Below are 22,731 nucleotides of genomic sequence, written 5' to 3' on the forward strand. Positions count from 1 at the left end.
AACTACAGTACATATGTTGTATATAATTGCACTCCAGCTCCTTGGAGAACACTACCAAAGTAGAAGATCATGAAGCTCCTGCTAAAAATTTATGTGCTATTTTGGCATGAAAAGTTTGATAGTCATAAAAGCCCCTAACATTGTGATGATTTATAATTATGATTGAAACATGCTACTTTAAACATAGCAAATAAATACGTTTACACTCAGGCCACATAATTCTAATTAAATGAAGACACTCTATAGTCATTTTAGTTTCATTCATCATGAAGAGATTCCTCAGGGATTTTGTATTATTCACCATGTGTCCTCTTAACCCATTTATGACTGCAGTTGTAATTTTTTAAATTCTTACAATCAGACCTTGGCGATGACCTTGAGCAGTAGGATATAAATAACTCCCACATGCTCTGTGTTCCAATAATGGAACACTAGGCATAAATACAATCAACTAGTGCTAGTAGAGTGCTTGCTTCTTTCAGACCTATTCTACTTAGTTGTGCCATCCTCTGTCTCTTATTGCTCTCACCTACTCATCTCACAGTCATCCCTCATTATCAAGACTTTAATAACTAGCTCAGAGTTTTCCTCGTTCTCTTTCAAACCCTATTATTGTATAAATAACTTCAACTGTTTCCTGATCAGATAATATTTCTCTCCTTTTCCTACTCATAAGCCTCCAGTGGCTTCCTATCACTCTTGAGACAAATTTCAAGGCCCTTGTGATGGCCCAGAGTATCCTGTGCTACTTCTGACCTCATTTCCTACCCTTTCCCATTTAATTCAGCACTGGCCTCCTTGCTGTCCTTTGAGTATTACCAGTATGTTTTCACTTCAGGGCCTTTGCACTTCTCTTTCTTCTGCTAAAAATACTTTGTTCCAGATGTTTGTATAGTACATTTGACCCTTGAACAATGTGAGAGTTAAGGGCACCAACCTCCCACACAGTCGAAAATCTGCCTATAATTCTCGACTCCCCCCAAATTTAACTGCTAATAGCTTACTGCTGACTGTAAACCTTATTGATAACATAAACAGTTGAGTAAAACATATTTTGCATGTTAAATGTATTATATACTATATTCTAACAAAGGAAGCTAGAGAAAAGAAAATGTTATTAAAATCATAAGGAAGAAAAATATATTTTCTGTTCATTAAGTGGATCTTCATAAAGGCCTTCATCCTCCTCTTCTTAAACATTGGGTAGGCTTAAATGCTGAGAAGGCAAAGTTGGTCTTCGTGTCTTGGGGATGGCAGAGGCGGAAGAAAATGTGCATTTAAGTGGACCTGCACAGTTCAAACCTGTATTGTTCAAGGACAAACTATTCTTCCTCACTTCAGTTTGGTCTGTACTCAGATGTCTTTTTCATAGAGAGCTTCACTGACCTCCCTATCCAAAATAACATCCTTATTCCACTTTATTTTTCTTACTAGTACTTATTACCTCTTGATGTCATTTATTCTACTAGAGTAAGGGAAGGAATGAGCTTTGTTTTGTTTACTGCTGTATTTTATCTCCTCTGTGTGGCAAAACCTTAACCCTGAGGGAATTTAGGGTTTTCTCTGATTTGTTGAGTGATAATAAAAGAAATTGCATACTTCTGTGGATAGGAGCCTTTGTCAATTGATATGTTGTTGTTAACCTCAACTAGACCCTCAACATTGCTCAGTGATTCTATTTTGTTTTAGTAATTCTTGTCTTCTGACTTCCAGACACCTAATAGGCTGTTTCACTGAGATGTTGTATGCACCTCTAATTCAGTGACTCAAAGGAAACTCATCATTTTCATCCACAGCCAGCCCTGACTCTCTTCATGTGTCTCATCACTGTACACTCAGTTTCCCAAGCCTGAATTTTGAGAGTTATCCCTAACTTTACCCTTCTTTCCTCTCCAACATTCATATGGTCATCAAGTCCTGTCAGTTCTACCTTCTAGTTATCTCAGTCCACCTATCCTATCTCCTCTGCCAGTTTAGCTACTATCGTCTTTCACCTGGATAAATGGTACAGTTTTTATTTTTATTTTTATTTTTTTGACTTCTCTCTTTTTTTATTTATTTATTTTTTTTATTTTTTTATTGCATTTTAGGTTTTGGGGTACATGTGAAGAACATGCAAGATTGTTGCATAGGTGCATACGTGGCAGTGTGATTTGCTGCCTTCCTCCCCTTCACCTATATGTGGCATTTCTCCCCATGCTATCTCTCCCCAACTCCCCACCCCCCGCTGTCCCTCCCCTATTTCCCCCCAACAGACCCCAGTGTATAGTGCTCCCCTCCCTGTGTCCATGTGTTCTCTTTGTTCAACACCCTCCTATGAGTGAGAACATGCGGTGTTTGATTTTGTGTTCTTGTGTCAGTTTGCTGAGAATGATGGTTTCCAGGTTCATCCATGTCCCTACAAAGGACACGAACTCATCATTTTTAATGGCTGCATAATATTCCATGGTGTATATGCGCCACATTTTCCCTGTCCAGTCTATCATCGATGGGCATTTGGGTTGGTTCCAGGTCTTTGCTATTGTAAACTGTGCTGCAATGAACATTCGTGTGCATGTGTCCTTATAGTAGAATGATTTATAATCCTTTGGATATATACCCAGTAATGGGATTGCTGGGTCAAATGGGATTTCTATTTCTAGGTCCTTGAGGAATCGCCACACTGTCTTTCACAATGGTTGTACTAATTTACACTCCCACCAACAGTGTAAAAGTGTTCCTATTTCTCCACATCCTCTCCAGCATCTGTTGTCTCCAGATATTTTAATGATCGCCATTCTAACTGGCGTGAGATGGTATCTCAATGTAGTTTTTATTTGCATTTCTCTAATGAATGGTACAGTTTTTAAATGGAATCCCTACTTCCGCAGCAGAGTAATCTTTCTAAAATACAGATCTGATTATGTCAATGCGTTGCTTAAACTATGCAATGACTTCATTGTTTTTGAGATATGCGCTTATCAAGCTGTTCAGGATCTGGCTCCTGCCTGTGCCATTAGCCTCATTTTCTGCCATTCACTACATTGTAGCCGTGTTGAACATTATACAGCCGAGTATCTGGGATACAGGCACCTGCCACCAGGCTAATTTATCTATTTTTAGTAGAAACAGGGTTTCACCATGTTGGCCAGGGTGATCTCAAACTACTGACCTCAAGTAATCCACCTGCCTCGTTCTCCCAAAGTGCTAGTATTACAGGCGTGAGCCACTGTGCCCAGTCCCCTGCCCCTTTAGATGGCTACCCATACTTTCCTCTTTGTCGCAACACTCTATGGCTGTGCCTTCTTCCATCCTAGAACATTAGGAAATAGCATTTGCTATATAGCACTTGTCATTCTTTATTCTAACTGCTTGTTTTAGCTTCCTCTTGATAGATTGTAGATTTCTAGAGGACTGGGGATATATATGTCTTAACTTTGTTGTATTTTGAATGCCTAACACAAATCTGGCATATAATAGGCCCTCAGATTTGTTGACTGAATAAATGCTTATTTAATTGGATACCTAGGAGAACTCAAAACGGTTATCCAAAATTCATTTCATTGTGTTTGAAATGACATGCTTATACTTGGATCAAAATTGTTCATTTATCTTTTTATTCTTTGCTTTTTACCAGAAATAATTTAATGTAAAGGAATAATTCATGTAGGACACTAAATTGAAACTGGGAGCGGATATTATATATACATTAAGCATCCCTAATCCAAAAACCTGAAATTTTAAATGTTCCAAAATCTGAAACATTTTGAGCATCAACATGAATCTCAAAGGTTATGCTTAAAGGAAATGCTCATTAAGGTATTTCAGATTGTAGATTTTCGGATTCGGGATGTTTAGATGGTAAGTATAATGCAAATATTCCAAATTTCAAAAAAATAAAAAATCTGAAACAATTCTGGTTTGAAGCATGTCAGAAAAGGGATACTTAACCTGCATATATACATTAGTATGTATAAGCATTAGTCTTATACACTCATTAGAGGTGGCAGCACATCTTCGGGGGCACGTGATAGAGACTGTCAATTGTCTTTCATCTCTTCTTCCTTTCCCTTCCCATAATAAAGTGCTTGATTGTTTTCTTGCGCAAATGGCCAGTCTGAATGAAGACTAGATTTACTAGGTTGTTTTGCAGCTAGGTATGGCAAAGTTATTCTGTTCTGGGATGTTGAATGTGAATGTGAATGTAAATGAGTGTAAATGTAAGTTGAATGTTACGTGTAACATATGTAGGCTTAATAAGTGGAGCTGAAGAAGCTACCTTAGACCACAAAGGCCTTGTGGAGGCAAGTGTAACAACAAGATAGAAGGAACCTGATACATCTTGGCGCACCAACTAGCTTTAGGGAACTACCCTGGATTTTTGCTTGAGAGAGAAATAAACATCTATATTATTTAAGCTATTGTTATTTTGGATTTCAGACACTTGCAGCTGAACCTGTACAACTGCCAAAACTTCTTTGACAAATGGATCATTTATCCTCCTGGGAGCTCTTTCCTACTCTCCTGATGGGGATATCATTGTCTCTTAGGCAAATACATATGACCAGCTTAATATGAGTTGGAAAGGTACCCCAACAAACTTTTTGTTCCACGTCTTCTTTGAATTTGAGAATGTGTGCTATAAAAAGGAAATAAAAGTAAACAAGAGAAAGTACATAAAATCAACAAAGAACTTGAGCAGGAGAAGGGAGGTTCTATGCAATAAAGAATTTAAAAGCAAGATACATCTTATTTAAATCACTTCACAAATCACTTGGTTCCAGAGATGAAGTTTGATGTATATATCTACTTATTTAACTAAAACTTACTCCAATAATCTGCTAATTCACCAGTATACAGATTTTAAAATTTAGCTTCACCCTTCCTCTCAAAATTAGAGGATAAACACATCACACATCATTTTAGGAAAAAACTTTAAAACCTGGTTATAGTAATCTAATTCCTAAATCTATTTCCTTAGCAAGTTCTCCATAAATCTTAGCAGTATTGAGGATATTTGGTATGCAAAGAGTACTTTTAAATAAGTAGCTTTGTTAATAAATATAGGAAATAATCACTATAAAAACGCTTGTCAAAATATTTTTTCTTAGCATGTTGGCAGTACACAGCAAGCTTTTTTTTTTTTTAATTTCATATGCTGTGACCTAGACATTTTGTTTCAAGAAGTCTTTGAGAGTAAAGGAGGAGAAAGTAGTTATGTTTTACTTGAGAATGTGAATTTTTATCCAAAATGAGATGATTAAGTTTTGATGTAGCCTTAATTTTATGCAACCATTAAAAACAATGCTTTGGAATATTATTTCATAATATGGTAAAAATAATTGGTCAAGATATATATAATATGATGGATTGTAGAAAAGAATAAAAAGTTCAGTATGTGTTCTGAGTGTAGTGAGTCCTAGTATATATGATAACTACTTCATAACTGTGAACAAAAGATAGACTCTACAGGAAATAAATGGTTTTGAAGCAACTGGGTAGACATCTTTAAAAAATAATGTTAGATCCTTGTCTCACACTATAATCAAGATGAATCCCAATGTATCATAGAGTTAAATGTCAAAAAAAGAAAGAATCATGAAAATACCTCAGATTCAGGTAAGACCTTGCTATTATGCAAAATCCATAAAAGTAAAAATTGATTGAATTTTCTGCATGAGAAAAATAATAACAAAAAACTTCTGCCTGGCATTAAACGTTATAAAGCAATGGTCCTCAATATTTTTGGCACCAGGGACCAGTTTAGCAGAAGACAGTTTTTTCATGGACCAGGGCAGGGATTGGTTTCAGGATGAAATTGTTGTGTTGTATCCGAGCGAGTTGTTAGGAAAGTGCCACACTCTGAAATCTGATTATGAGTCCTTTCTTGCCAGTGACCAAGAGTCAGCTCACGCTCAAAATCTCTCAGGGTTTGATTTCTTTTTTTATGTTGCTCAAGGTAAGGGGGCAAAGTGGAATTTTACAGAAGGAGAATCAGCAAGTTAGGGGAGGAGGCTGATAACTAGGAGGCAGGAGGCTTCCATGATTGTTGATTAAGGAGGGTATACACATGCAGTTCCCATGATTGCATTACCAAGGGGGGCATTCGATACTTTCCATATAATAAATCAAGGGGGTATTCACAATAGCAAGTGGGCTTGTCAAGCTGGGTATGGTTACAAAGGTTATGTTTCTATAGTTCTAAGCATGACATGACCCAGCACAGTGTGGCCCAGGTATGCATTCAAGGGAGAAATGGCAGTGGGGAGAAGCCAAGATGGAGTCAGTCAGGCTTACATCTAAGATGGAGTTAGTTTGGTTCACCTCAGTTACACCTCAGATCATCAGGCATTAGATTCTCATAAGGATCATGCAACCTAGATCCCTCGCATGCACAGTTCACAATAGGGTTCGCACTCCTGTGAGAATCTAGTGGTACAGCTGATCTCACAGGAGGTGGAGCTCAGGTGATAATGCTTGCTCGCTCATTGCGCACATCCTGCTGCGCAGCTGGGTTCCTAACAGGCCACGGACCAGTACCAGTCTGCAGCCCAGTGGTTGGGGACCCTTATCATATAGTCAAGAGACAAATGAAACACAGAATTGTTTACAGTTAATTATAGGCAAAGGGGGCAACCCTCTGATAAATAATTTGTAAAAATCAGTAATAAAAAGACAACCAAATAGAAAAAAATCAGCAAAGGATATGAGTAAACATGTCACAGAAAATGACATGGAAAAATTTTAACCTCACATACATAAGAGATATACAAATCAAAATATACCGAGATGCCATTTTTCAGCTTTTCAGAAATTCTAATTTTCTGTCATCCTGAATTATCTTGTCTGTGTGTATATAGACACTCTTATGGAGTGATGGCAGGATTATAAGTTATTTCAATTTTTATGGAGTGTACTTTGGTAATAGCTATCACAATTACAATAATTTATGTTGCTTGAGTGAGCAGCTTGACTTTTTAAAATGTATGTTATAGATGGACATGTGTGAAATGACATATGCAAGATTGTTAATTGCAGAATTTTGTAACAGCAAAAAACTTGTAAACAACCCTTGTGTCCATCAATAGGGGAATGTTTGAAAATATTATGGTGTATTCATATAATGGAATATTAAGCAGCTGCAGAAGAGAATGAGAACCCTCTTTATGTCTGATGTGTAAAGAGCTCTAAGATAGATTGTTAAATGGAAAAAGCTAAGCTAGAACCATATGGGTGGTATGTTCTATGTGTTCAGAAGGGTTGGGAGGAGAATATATAATCATATTTGCCTGAACATACATAAAACATTCTCTGGAAGGACATATAAACTATTAATAATGTGTGTATGTATGTTTATATGTGCATATATGGAAGAAACTGGGTGTGTCAGGCTAGGCAGTACAGCCTTTGTGCAAATAAGTAAAAGATACTGCTTCCTCATCAACTTCTACTTCTGTCTCTTAAAAAATTATTATATTATATTGATTTCGTTAGCACAAGGTACTTGGCAGTCATCCACCAGAAAATTTTAATGAAAATAGATAATATTGAAGGATTTCTTTTTTGAGAATCTGCAGTAAGTTTTTCATTATATTGAATTAAGCTTTTTCTCTAGGGAATTTAACATAACCTTCAGTTCATTTATAATTTTCTAATAATAATAGTTTTGAATAATAATAAATAGAAAATTTATCATTTTCTCTTAATAATAGCTTAATTGGTATTAGAAATATTTGATTTTGTTAAGATCACCTTGTAGTTTATTTAAGGTAAAATTTAATAATTCATGGAAGGTGGGATATAACTTTTGATAGATAAACTTCTTGATTTTTTTTGAACTTTGAGTCATGACCTCAAAGTATTTAATTATTTTGAAATATAAGATTAAGTAAAAAAGTGAAATAAAAAACTATGTATTTAATATTGTTCTTCTTTTACTAAAAATTTATATCTATGTATAGGGTTTTTTTATGTGTAATACCATGCATTTATTTTATCAGTTTTTAGTAAAATAATATCTGTATATACATACAGAGTTTTGCATTTATGTGCATGTATGTGTATGTCTTAGGAAAAAAAGACTAGAAGGAATTAGACCAAGTTGTATCTCTCAGCAGTGGAATTTCAGATGATTAAAAAAATAGTTTCTTTATTTACTTTTGTATTTCTCCACTTTTTACAGTGGGTATATATTATATTACATTTATGGTAAATGTTTTAATGTTGTTTCTCTAAGGTTTTGTACTGAAGCTTTTTTTTTTTTCCTTCATGAAAAGAGTTTTTCAGCTTATATCGTTAATGGATACCGGATTGCCTCGGTGTTCTAATGAGAAAATAGAGCTTGCAATTCTGTGGTTCTTGGATCAGTTTCGTAAAACATATGTTGGTGATCAACTTCAAAGAACCTCAAAGGTAGGTTTTTTTTTTTTTTTTTTACTACTAGAGAGTTTAAAACATTATTGGAGATGAAGAAAGATGTACATAAACTGGATGATATATTTGGGAAATTTCTACATAAGACATGTAATTGATCAATCCAGTTGTTGAATTGGTATTGAAATGCAATGTAAAATTAAGTTGCTTGTTTTATACCTAATTTACCATTTTCTTTAAAGATTGAGCAGCAGAGCAGTAGTGAATATGTTTTACATGGATAGTCATTAAATCTATCCATGTGGAGAGTATTTTAAACACTAATGAATTTTGCCTTACTATATTTCAAGACTGAAAGCATAAGATTTGCTCTTTTAGTAGTTCTGGGGCTTTTTGGACACTTATTTATGTGTTCCTGTATATTTCACTAATTTCTTGGCATTTTTACATGGTTAAATAATGAGGACTAGGACAATTAGATGTATCCTTGAGAGACTGCAATTAAATAACCTTAATGTTAGGAATACTCATAGTATGATAATTCAGTGTTTAGCATCAGCAAGTTAAGATGACTTGATCTTGAAGTATAATAAAAGATTGTTAAGGGTGTGAGCCCTAAGCAGGTATTTAGTAGCATTAGATACTGACACTGAGTAAACTCTTCTCTGTAAGAAGTCCTAAGGATATTCTCCTTTCTTTTGAACTTAAAGTTTGTTTTTGTAATGTTGTAGGATTTTTATTTGAAAATTCTAAAATAAACTTTTTATACTCCAATTAGCTGTTTTTATCTTAGGAAATTTAACTTAACCTTCAGTTGACTTAGGATTTTCTGGTGATAATAGTTGTGTAGTAGTGTGGAAAAAATATTTTGTTTGATTTTAAGATTATCCTTTAGTTTATTTCTGGTAAAATATTATTTACTTTTTAAGGAAGTGATGCCATTTGATAATTTTTTTCTCAAATATATTGTGATACTATCACTTAGAATTAATATCAATAAAATTCTCTTAAAATTCATTTGCCACTGAGTGACACCATTTGGAAGAAAAAAGAATAACTAGAAATAAATGTTTTAGGTTGTCGGGAAGTCAAATTAGAATCAGACAAAAATTACATACTATAAAATTTATACAACAGGGTGCCTTTTTAATAATCCCAGATGTGATACTTGAAGATTAAATCAAGTTATGATAAATTGTCTTATTTAATGTGTCCAGAGAGTTTCTTTGCTTTTGCAAAAGTGAGTACTCTCAAAACATTGTTAATACTATATCCATTTGGTGTAGGTCTTAAATCAGAACAGTGTAATATGGAGTAGAAAAGCCTTCTAATTATTGTTTTGAAGACACCTGGAAATAAATTATGTAAAATGAGACTAGTTGTTTTAGGGTTATGGGATTTCAGATTTTCTTTCAAAACTTTTAATATAAGGTAATTGTGAAAAAAGCAAATTACGGATTATTTTTTCCTTTTTGAAAAAGCTCGCACATTAGGAAAAAGTAAACACATCATCAGAATGGTATTGAGTCCTTTATTGTCACTTTAACATTGTTGGTTTGTATTAAAGGAAGTTGGTCTTAAGGTGACAAAATTTCTCAGGCATTTCTATTGCATAACCCCAAAGCATAACTAAATCTTCCTTCTTTTCAGTTTCTCTGGCTTATCTGCCAATCTGTCTGAATAGAAATCCTTTTCAGAAGTCCTTAGTTGTGTGTCCCATCACTCTCCTAGGAACTCTTCATGCTAGCTTTATTTCTTACAGTAGGCTTGCAAGGTTGGTATTAATGTTCCCATTTTACTAATGAAAGAACAGACTCTCTAAGACATTTCATAAGTACTATATATACACTTTTTTTAGCAACCAACTAAGTAAGGAAAAAGGGTTGGAACATGTTTCTTGGTAGGTGTATTGTCTGATTCCAAATTGTGGCAAAAAGTGAGAGAGTGTTAGATAATAGCAAATGAATGTTTAACAGTTAATATGTGTGCTTGTTTTTTACCAGGAACTGTGCTAAGCACTTTTAAGCAGGCTCATTTAATTGCATCATAAAGAATATGACTTCAAGGTTCTTCCCAGTATCTTTTCTGCATATGTCACCAACTTCATACTTCAGTACACCATACTTGCACTGCATATTTTATATGTGGTAGACTTTTTTCAGGTTCTTCAACAGTCTGTGCTCTCTGTTAATTCTAGGTATTAGAAGAAAATGTTCCCACTTATGCCTAGTGTTCCATTATTGGAACACTAATCTTGTGGGAGTTATTTATATCCTACTGCTTAAGGTCATTGCCACGGTCTGATTACAAAAATTTAAAAAATTCCAACCTCAGGCATAAATGGGTTAAGATACTTTTTTTTTTTTCAATCCAACTTTCAGTTCTCTGCCTTATTCTGCCAACTACTTACTCTCAGAGATCCCATTCTTTAGGATACCCTTCTTTTTTCCGTGTTCTGTAGCACCTGTTTGTTCCTTATTTTAGTATTTATTACACTGCTTTGTAATTATTTATTAGTAAATAGACTATAATTTTGGTTAGGACTATTTCTGCCTTGTTTATTGTTTTCTGAAAGAGCCTGACGTGTACGTATTGTTTGTATGCTTTCAACTTGCTGTTGAATGTGTGTATTTAGTAGAATTCTATAGGAATTCTGCCTAGAGCTCATGTATAATACTTTCAGGTAATAAAGGGTATATTCTTGAGTTAGAAAATGATGCTGACTTGAGTGAAATTAAGCATCTTGAAAATTTTATAAAAGCATGTATACACAACAGAATATAATTTATAGAAATAGTTCTTCAGGACCAAGGTTGAATTACTGAAGTGTCGTAAGTGATGTATGTGATAGAAGTCTTATACTTGAGAAAGAGTGTTGTAAATAGTAGACAAAGTCATTTATTGAGTGATAAGTCTGTGTCAGATACTTTGCTCAGAACATGAAAGGCATTATATAATTTCATCCTCACAAAAATGCTATGAAAATAGCAATTTTGTTAACATCCTCCCTTTCTGTAGACATGGAAACTGAGGCTTAGAGTGGTTAACTAATGTGTTTAATTGGTTCAAACTGGATTTGAACCCAAGAAACCTGACTGCAGAGCCTGAGCTGCTGACCACTTTGGTATATTGCTTCCTTTCTATTGGATCTTTCCACTGGGATGTTGAATGTGCCCTTCAAACTTATTTCCAAAAAGGAACTCACTATCTTTCAAAACTCTCTCTTTCTACTTTCCCTGTGTTAAAGAAGAGCGACATTGAATTTTCCTTTTGTACTTCTTGCATCCAATTAGTCACCTAATCCTTCACATTTTATTTTTGGAGTATCTCTCAGGTATACTCCTTTCTTCTGCCCCTTTCTTTTTAGCCTCACTCTCACTGCTTGTCTTTTCCCATGGGATTTCAAAGGCATTCTAATTGCCGTCCTTGTTTCCATTTTGCTTCTCCCCACTCCAGTCTATTTTCCATAAGGCCACCAGAGTATTTTTCATTAGAAAACCAAAGAGAATAATGTAATGAACACTCACATGCCTATCATTCAGTTTTGTCAAGTCTTAATGCTTTGCTATATTTTTTTCAGATCTGTATATTTTTGAGTTAAATATTAATAATCCTGTTGCTGCTCTAATTTCATTTCTCTAGCTTCTTGCCCCAAAGTAACCACAGTCCTAAATTTAGTATTATTCTCATCCATGGTTTTGTGTTTTTTTTCACATTTTTATGTATTTATAAACAAAACACAGCACTGTTAAAAGTATTATGTAGTTTGGATCTTTATATAAAAATATTATATAGTTTGGATCTTTAGTAGGAATTCTTTTTTTTTTTTTTTTTTTTTGAGGTGGAGTTTTGCTCTTGTTGCCCAGGCTGGAGTGCAATGGCATGATCTCAGCTCACTGTAACCTCTGCCTCCTAGGTTCAAGTGATTCTTGTGCTTCACCCTCCCAAGTAGCTGGTATTACAGGCATGCACCACCACGCCTGGCTAATTTTTTTGTATTTTTAGTAGAGATGAGGTTTCACCATGTTGGCCAGGCTAGTTTCTAACTGACCTCAGGTGATCCACTCGCCTTGGCCTCCTAAAGTGCTGGAATTACAGCTGTGAGCCACCACACCCAGATGGAATTAATCTTTTTTTGATCACTATTTTTGAGATTTATTCATGATGACACATATAGTTATAATTATTTTAATTATTGAGTGGTATTACAGTAGATTACTATGCCATTATATGTTCCTTTTTCTGTTGATATGTTAGATTGTTTCCAGATTTTTGATTTTCACAAACAATACTGCAGTAAATATTCTTGTATCTGCCTTCTCATGCATATGTAGGAGTTTTGTGAAGATAAATAGTAGAATTGCTGGGCTGTAGAATGTACATATCTTAAGCTTTACTAGATATTATTAGTTTGCCATCCTAAGTGTTACAACAGCTTATTTTCTGTCTCCCAGTAGGGTAGGTGTCTGTTTCTGTTGTCATTATATGTGCTTTTGTCAGACTTTAAGTTTTGCCAGTCTTTAAGAAACAATTTCTTCTTGTGCCATTTTTCTACTTAAAATTTTTTATTGGTTTCTCATTATTTGTAAAAGGAATTCTTGCTTATGATGAGACTTTGCTTACCTTTGAAATTGTTTCTTTTCATTTCACTTTATGACATGATTCCTATGTGCTGCTGCCTCTTTCCCTTTGGTCTATTCCTGTGCATTACTCAGTGACTATTAATAAGTAACCACTATGTATTAAGGCCAGGGATACAAAAGTGAATAGAATCATCCATCTCTCCTGTAAATTTTTAGTTAAAGAGAACATGGGCAAATAGGGAAAATAATATAAAATTTTTTGTGTATGCATTCAGGCAGCATATGATGAAATGAGAACCAGACAGTTAAATACATACTGCAGGGATTTTTGGTTATCTGTATGTGAAAATTTGGATTATGACTTCATATTATGCAAAAATCAATTTCTACTAGGTTAGAGGACAGACTCTAAATGTGAAAAGCAGAATATTATGACTTAGGGATAGGAAAGAATTTTGAAGACATAAAAAGGCTAAGCTCTAAACTCAAAAGTTGATAACTTCTACCCATATTAAAAGTAAAAACTGTGAATCAGGAGGCACAATAGACAAAGTAATAAAGAAAAACTGTAGGAATATATTCCTAATACATGTAACATACAGAGAATCAATATTCAGTTACATAATTTTATGAATAAATAAGAGAAAAACTACCTAGGTGTGAAATGGTCCAAATACATGAATAAACAGTTCACAGAAGAAGAAATCACAATGACCAGTAAACGTTGTCTCAGTCCTCTGAGCTGCTATTAAAAAATACCATAAACAACAAACATTTGTTTCTCACAGTTTGAGAGCCTGAAAAGTTCAAGATCAAGGCTGGCAAATTTTGTGTCTAGTAGGAGTCCTTTTTCATTTTCATAATTAATGCCATCTCTCTGTGTTCACATAGTAAAAAGGGCACACAAACTCAGACCTCTTATAAAGACACTAATCTCACCCATGAGAGCTCTGTCCTCATGACCTAATTGTCTCCCAAAGGCCCTACCTTCTTAATACCATCATGCTGGGAATTAGATTTCAACATATGATTTTGTCAGGAACACAAACATTCAGACCGTAGCATATCACTCTTGCCCCACAAAGTGCATGTGTCTGGGTCTGAGGAGCGCACCCTGACCCAGTGACAGATGAATAAATACACTCAGACACAAATATCCAGTGAAAGAGTAGGTTAGGTGGCCAAGCCACTCACCAGTACTGAGAAGGGTCCTGTAAAGAGTTAGCAACCATGGCCCTGACCACCCAATGAAGTTCACATTTATTTAGTACAGATTAAATGACAAAAGTCTTGAGTAAACACCACTAGTGGGTAATTAACTTTGCCAACCCCCTAGTAGTTCCCCACATGTAAGATTAAAGGTTGGTTTTAGGACCACCTGAGTAAACAAGCTATTTAGATAAACTTTACATTCCTATGTATTTATGCCCTAAGCTTTTAAGGGAATTCATTTGCCTTCAGCCAAACCTTTTACTGAAGCTAAGTCAAACCTATGACCTTCCAAGAAGGTTTGTGATTATTTCCTATAACTATCCTTATAATTTTTCCTCTAAAATCTTTTCCACCACCCTGACTGAACTCCTACATGCTTGTCCTTCTTGCATGGAAAACATGCCATTCCATTCTAGTTTAGTCCCCAAAGTCTTAGTTTATTCTAAAATCAGCTCCAAAGTCTGAAGTCTAGTGTCTCATGTAAATGTTATCTAAATGAGATATGGTTGAGACTCCATGATGATTCATTCTGAGCCAAATTACTCCTCTAGCTGTGAGTCTGTTAAATCAGATAACATCATGCATTTCCAAAATACAATGGTGAGACAGGCACAGGGTAGACCTTGCCATTTCACAAGGGAGAAACAGGAATGAAGGAAGAAATGACAGGTCTTCAACAGGTCCAAAACTTAATAAGGCAGTGTTAAATCTTCAGGTTCCAGAATAATCTTCTTTGACTGACTATCCTACCTTCTGGACACACTGGGGTAGGTATTAGGCCCCCAAGGCCCTAGATGGTAGAATTCCCATATGTTGGAGTTGACTGCCTGCCACTCTCCTAGGATAGAATCACATGTCAGTGGCTCTTTTAGTCTGGAGTCCCAGAGATGACCTTGCCCCCATGACTCCACTAGGCAGTGCCATATTGGGGACGTTCTGTGGTTGCCCTTTCCTCACGGCAACCTTCTGCCTAAGTTGTACACCTGAAGCTCCAGGCAGCTCTATTTTTGGAAGTGAAGGTGGCCACACCCCCATTTTGTGAAGTGGATGATATGGTACTGCATGTATGCCACCAGTGTTTACTATCTGTGCCCTCTGAAGGGCTAATCACTGTAGACTAGGCTGCACTTGGGCCTATGGAATTGCATCTGGGGCAGCCAAGGAGCACTGCAGCAGAATGTGGGGAATGAAGTATTAAGGCAGGGCCAGGCAGCAAGTGCTAAGGTCCTGTGAGTACCCACAACCCTTACTTTGAAATCATTCTCTCTTCCGGGCGATTTCATTCTGGGCTTGGGAGACAGAATGGGAGACAGCCCCAAGGATCTGTGATAGGCTTTAGGGTGATTTTTTCCTTGTCTTGATGAATAGCACCTGCCAGTCCAGCCACACCTTTTGTGTTCCCTCCTGAACACACTTTCTCATCTTTTACAGCATGGACAGGCTGATAATTTTTCAAACCTTTAAGATGTCTTTCCTTTTGATTAAACATTTGTCTTTAAATCATTTTTATTCTCACATTTTATTACTATAAGCATTCAAGGGAAGCCAAGCCACTGCTTTGCTTAGAAATTTATTCAGCTGGCTGGGCATGGTGGCTCACACCTGTAATCCCAGCATTTTGGGAGGCCGAGGTGAGGATCAGGAGTTCAAGACCAGCCTGACCAATATGGTAAAACCCTGTCTCTACTAAAAATACAAAAATTAGCCAAGCATGGTGGTGGGTGCCTGTAGTCCCAGCTACTGGGGAGACTGAGACAGGAGAATTGCTGGAACCTGGGAGGCAGAGGTTGCAGTGAGCTGAGATTGTGCCACCGCACTCCAGCCTGGAAGACAGAGTAAAACTCCATCTCAAAAAAAAAAATTTTATTCAGCCAAATATTCTGTATCATTCCTTACAAGTTCTTTTTTACAAACCGGTAGGATACAAACAATAATTCAGCTAGGTTCTGTGCCACTTTTATAAGGGTACCTTTTATAAGGGCACTAATCCCTCTTATAATTCTCTCCCAAAGGCCCTCTCTCTTAAAACCATCCCTTTGGAAATTAGGTTTCAACATACAAATTTCCCATACTTTTTCTGCAACTCTGTTTGTTTTTTATTCTTTTTTTTCTCTGTGTTCTTTGAATAGTGCTAGGGTCTAAATATAGATATAAAAGCTAAAAAAAAAAAAAGCAAATGGATTCCAACATCTTATAACTGCTTTCTCTTATGATCAAGAGTAAGATAAGGATAGCTACTCCCTTCTCTTCTATTAAATATTGTACTAGGGGTTCTAGTCAGATAAGTAGGCAAAAAAAAAAAAGAAAAAAAGAAAAGAAAAAGAAATAAAAGGCACCTAGATTTTTAAAAAAAGGAATCTAGGAAAAAATTACAACTCTTATTGCACGTGACATGATCTTATATATAGGAAATCCTTAGGATACATTGAAAAAGTGTTAGAACTAATCACATCAGTAAGATTACAGAATATAAGATCAATACTAAAAATGAGCTGAATTTCTGTGTACTTGCAATAAACAACCCAAAAACAAAATGAAAAAACAATTCATTTATATAGCATCAGAAAGAATTAAATAGGAATAAATTTAACAAAGAAGTATAAAACTTATAATCTAAAAATCATAAAATATTCTTGAAAAATTAAAGGGGATGTGATGTCATAACTGGAAAGATATCTTTTGGTCGCGGATCACAAGACTTAATATCGTTAAGATTGCAGCACTCTTCAAATCAATCTACAGGTTTAACACAATCTCTACCAAAATCTTAGCTGTCATCTTTGCAGTAATTGACGAGCTTATCCTTAAATTCATATGAAATTAAAAGAACTCAGAATAGCCGGAACAATCTTGGCAAAGAACAAAGTTGGAATCTTCACACCTTCCAATTTCAAAACTTACTACAAAGCAGCAGTAGGTTATCACTCGTAATAATATTAACTTATTACAGTAATCATAATAAGACAGTGCAGTACTAGCATAAGAATGTACATATTGATGAATGAAATAGAATGGAGAGTCCAGGTAAAAACCTTCACATTTGCAGTCAGTTGATTTTTGATAAGGGCATCAAGATAATTCATTCGTGAAAGAATAATTTTCAACAAATGATGCTGGTACAACTGGATATCCATGTTCAAAAGAATGCAGTTAGTCCCCTCTCTCACACCATACACAAAAGTTAACACAAAATGAATCACATCTAAATGTGAGAAAAATACAAAATGCTTAAAACATAGAAGTAAGTCTTTATGACTTTGGACAGTGGTTTCTTAGCTGTGACCCCAAAAGCTCAAGCAGTTAAAGAAAAAGATACACTGGACTTCATAATTTAAAAATGTTTTTACTTCAGAGGACATCATCAAGAAAATGAAAGCACAACCCGCAAATATGAGAGAAGATATGTGCATATCATATGTTTGATAAAGGTCTTGCATCTAGAATCTATAAAGAATTCTTATAACTTAATAATAAAAAAGATAACCCAGTTTTTTCAATGGGCAAAAAATCTAAATAGGCATTTCTCCAAAGAAAATCTTTGAATGGCTAATAAGGACATGGAAGATCTTCAGCATCATTGGTTATCCTAGAAATTTACATCAGTGCCAGAATTAGATACCACTTTACACTCACTAGGATGAAAATGAGAAAAAACACAGATAATAACAAGTATGAGTGAGAATGTGGAGAAATAGAAATCCTCATACACTGTTTCAAGGAATGTAAAATATTGCAACTAATTTGAAAAACAATCTGGAAGTTCTTCAAAAGGTTAAACATAGAGTTACATATGATTCAGTAGTTCTACTCATATATATATCTCTCTCTATCCAAGGAAAAGGAAACTACATTCTTCATAAAAATTTGCACACATGTTCACAGAAGTATTATTCCCAGTAGCCACAAAGTGGAAAAATATTTGCATGTCTATCAGCTGATGAATGAATAGATAAAATTTGGTATTTTCCCAAATGGAATGTAATTCAGCCATAAAAAGAAATGAAGTACTAATAGATGCTGCAACATGTATGATAATTAAAAACATTATACTAAGATAAGCCAGCCACAAAAAAACAAATTCCACACAATTCTAATGACTTGTAATGTCTGGAAGAAGCAAATCCATAGAAACAGAAAGTAGATTATTGGGTGCCTAGGGCTGGGGTTATTGGAGATTGGGTAGTCATGGACGAAAGGTATGAAATACCTTTGTGATATTGAAATATTCTGAAATTGATGTGGTGATGGTTGCACATATCCATACAAAAAAAATCGAACTGTGCACATTAAATGTGTGAATTATATAGTAGGTAAATATGTCAACTTGTTACCAAAAAATCAGACCAAAAAACTCACTTTTCAAATGGGCTAAAGATTTACACGAGCACTGAAAAAGGTATCTAAATGACCAATATGCATATAAAAAGTTGTTCAGTATCATTAGTCATCATTAGGGAAATACTAATTAATGCCTAAGTAAAATATCACTGCATATCTGGCGAAATGGCTAAAACTTTTAAAAATGATAAAATCAAACCTTGATGATTTGATGAGTGGAACACATGATATCATTTGTTGCTGGTGGCAATGTAAATTAATAAAATTATTGTGGAAAACTATTTGATCATATGTACTAAAGCTGAATGTAGTCTACCTTATGACTCATCAGCTCTACTCTTATTTACCCAGAAGAAATGAATTTATATGTTTACCAAATGCCATGTGCAAGAATATTTATAGCAACTTTATTTATAATATCCAAGAAACTGGCAACAACCCAAGCGTCTGTCAGCAGTCAAATGGATAAATAAATTAATGTATAGTCATACACTGTAATAGTAGTGTACAGTGATTTAAAAAAAGAAAAATTACATGCAAAAATTTGGATGAGTTTATGATGAATTCGTAATAATCACTTTGACTATGATGAAGAACAAAAAAGTCAGACCAAAAGAGTACATATATTTTTATTCTACTTACCAATTTCTATAACAGTCAAAACTGATTTATGGTGATGAAAGTCAGAGTGGTTGTTACCTTTAGGTAGCGAGAATATATTGACTGGGAAAGTAAACAAGGGAGCCCTCTGGGGACCTTGAAATATTTTATTTTGACAGGGCTTACATGAGTATATACATATGTAAACACACACTGAGTTCATATTATGATTTGTGCACTTCATGTTGTGCCTCAATAATTTTTTTTTTTTTACAAAAGTTTATTTATAGAAGCGTGGTTTGTAATTGTGGAAAAAAGAGGAAACCTGTCCATCAGTAGAAGGATGGATGAATTATGGTATAGTTGCACAGTGGGATTTTGTAGAACAATGAAAATGAATGATCTAAAAACCACATTCATTTTGGGATATATCTATAAAAGCATCCACAATATGGCATGAAAAAAGTCATACAAGGATACAAATGACACTCCTATGTCAAATATGTTAAGAATATTATATGCTCATAAATTCTACCTATGGTAAAAATATATGTGCATGGGATTAGTAAACACTAAATTCAAGATAATGGTTATCTCTGGTTGAGAAGTGGAATGGATTAGGGGAAAAGGCATAGTTCAACTATATCTGTAATATTTTCTTAGTCTTTATGGTGGGTGTTTATTATATTTTATGCCTGTCTATGTATTTGAAATATTTAATTTGCAAAAGAAATAATTGTAAGAACTCTAGTTAAATATAGCGAATTAAATTTTCAGTTACCTTCCTCTTTCCTAATGAGAATAGAGGAATAAAAGATAATACACTTGCAAGGAAAAAATTAGAGATTGATATAGTTTGACTGTGTCCCCACTCAAATCTCATCGTGAATTCCCATATGTTTTGGGAGGGATCTGGTGGAAGGTAACTGAATCATGGGACAGGTTTTTCCCATGCTGTTCTTGTGATAGTGACTAAATCTCATGAGATCTGATGGTTATTATAAGGGGAGTTTTCCTGCACAAGTTCTCTTAATGGATGCCCGTTGCCATCCATGTAAGATGTAACTTGCTGCTCCTTGCCTTTCACCATGATTGTGAGGCCTCCCAAGCCATATGGAAGTGTAAGTCCAATAAACCTCTTTCTTTTGTAAATTGCCCAGTCTCAGATATATCTTTATCTGCACCATGAAAACAGACCAATAAAGTAAATTGATACTGGGAGTAGGACACTGCTGAAAAGATACCCAAAAATGTGGAAACATCTTTGGAACTGGGTAACAGGCAGAGGTTGGAACAGTTTGGAGGGCTCAGAAGAAGACAGAAAAGTGTGGGAAAGTTTGGAACTCCTAGACACTTGTTGAATGGCTTTGACCAAAATGATGATAATGATATGGACTGTGAAATCCAGGCTGATGTGATCTCAGATGCATAGACTGGCGTAACTTTTTGCCCCTGCCCTAGAGATTTGTGGAACTTTGAACTTGAGGGAGGTAATTTAGGGTATCTGGTGAAGACATTTCTAAGCAGCAAAACATTCAAAAGGTGACTTGAGTGCTGTTAAAAGCATTGAGTTTTAAAAGGGAAACAGCATTAATGTTTGGAAAATTTGCAGCTTGACAATGCAATAGAAAAGAAAATCCCATTTTCTGAGGAGAAATTCAAGCTGGCTGCAGAAATTTGCATAAGTAATGAGGAGCTGAACGTTAATCTTCAAGACAATGGGGAAAATGTCTCCAGGGCATGTCAGACACCTTTGTGGCAGCCCCTCCCATCACAGGCCTGGAGGCCTTGGAAGAAAAAGGAGTTGTGTAGGGTGGGCCCAGGGTCTCCATGTCATTTGCTGCCTAAGAACTTGGTGCCCTGTGTCCCATCTGTTCCAGCTGTGGCTGCAAGAGGCCACTATAGAGCTCAGGGCGTGGCTTCAGAGAGTGCAAGCCCCAAGCCTTGGCAGCATCCATGTGGTACTGAGCCTGCAAATGCACAGAAGTGAAGAATTGGAGTTTGGGAACCTCTCTCTAGATTTCAGAGGGTTTATAGAAACACTTGGATGCCCAGGCAGAAGTTTGCTGCAGGAGCAGGACCCTCATGGAGAACCTCTGCTAAGGCAGTGCAGAAGGGAAATGTGGGGTCAGAACCCCTACACAGAGTCCCTACTGGGGCATTGCATAGTGGAGCTGTGAAAAGAGGGCCACTGTCCTCCAGACCCCAGAATGTTAGATCCACTGACAGCTTGCACCACTCAGTTGTAGACACTCAATGCCAGCCTGTGAAAGCAGGCAGGAGGAAGTCTCTACCCTGCAAAATGACAAGGGTGGAGCTGCCCAAGACCAAGGGAATCCACCTCTTGTATCAGCGTGACCTGGATGTGAGACATGGAGTCAAAGGAGATTATTTTGGAGCTTTAAGATTTGACTGCCCTGCTGGATTTTGTACTCGTATGGGGCCTTTATCCCCTTTGTTTTAGCCAATGCTTCCCATTTGGGCTGTATTTATCCAATGGCTATACCCCATTTTACTTACTAGGAAATAAGTAACTTGCTTTTGATTTTATAGGCTCATAGGCAGAAGGAAATAACTAACTTGCTTTTGATTTTATAGGTTCATTAACTTTTGAGGTAATACTGAAAGAGTTAAGACTTTGGAAGACAGTTGGGAAGGCATGATTGGTTTTGAAATGTGAGGAAATGAGATTTGGGAGGGGCTGGAGGCAGAATGATATGGTTTGGCTGTGTCCCCACCCAAATCTCATCTTGAATTCCCACATTTTGTGGGAGGGACTTGGTGGGAGGTAACTGAAACATGGGGGCAGGTCTTTCTTCTGCTGTTCTTGTGACAGTAAGTCTCACGAGAGCTGATGGCTATTATAAGGGGGAGTTTTCCTGCACAAGCTCTCTTTTTTTGCCTGCTGCCATCCGTGTAAGCCATGACTTGCTGCTCCTTGCCTTCTGCCATGATTGTGAAGCCTCCCCAGCTATGTGGAACTGTAAGTCCAGTAAACCTCTTTCTTTTGTAAATTGCCCAGTCTCAGGTATGTCTTTATCCACAGCCTGAAAATGGACTAATATAAGATATTAGGAGACTTGAAACTAGCAACTAATTGTGGTATCTGTCTTAATGTACCTGAGAGATTCTAACCTTAAATTCCTGCAGTGAAGAAAGCCAGTAGTTAGGTGATTTGCACTAAGAACCCTGGAAAAGCTTAGAACTTGGAGATACTAGATACCTTTAAATGCTGCAGTTCAGGGTGTGGCTAAAAATTAGATAACTGATTTATTTAGGATTAATTATAATCCCAGAACAACTAGAGATTGTCTCTCCCAAATTCTTGCAAGAGATAGGAGTTTTTTATGGAAGTTTGAACAGCTGGGGGTAAGAATAAGACACTAGACCAAAAAATATTGCTAGACGTTTACAACTCTTAGTTGTCATGAACTGTTAGCTAGTGTTAAAACTTCAAAGCAGGAAATTAGTGAAATGTTTTGTGATGAAGAAACTTATTTAAGAGAGAGACCTACAGATATAGATATATAGGATCCTCAATTTTAAAATCAGCCTAACTGCTTATGACCCTACAAGGAGGTTTACTGGATGAGAAGCCCTGTTGTGAACAAAAAGCGCCTATTCTTTTTGGAGTGACTCATTCTGA

General features: G+C 35.8%; 1 protein-coding gene across 1 annotated transcript in view; it reads left to right on the plus strand.

The window, feature by feature from the left end:
• The window catches only part of RANBP17 (RAN binding protein 17), a 377,695-nt gene that overhangs the window by 89,469 nt on the left and 265,495 nt on the right, over positions 1–22,731 (plus strand). Inside the window, exon 14 of the mRNA XM_064376519.1 lies at positions 8,256–8,391. Within this exon, the coding sequence (XP_064232589.1) occupies positions 8,256–8,391 (136 nt within the window). The remainder of the gene's footprint in view (positions 1–8,255; positions 8,392–22,731) is intronic.

Source organism: Aotus nancymaae, unplaced genomic scaffold (assembly GCF_030222135.1).
Source record: "Aotus nancymaae isolate 86718 unplaced genomic scaffold, 86718_ANA_hifiasm-v0.15.2.pri h1tg000015l_1, whole genome shotgun sequence".
Classification (NCBI taxonomy): Eukaryota; Metazoa; Chordata; class Mammalia; order Primates; family Aotidae; genus Aotus; species Aotus nancymaae.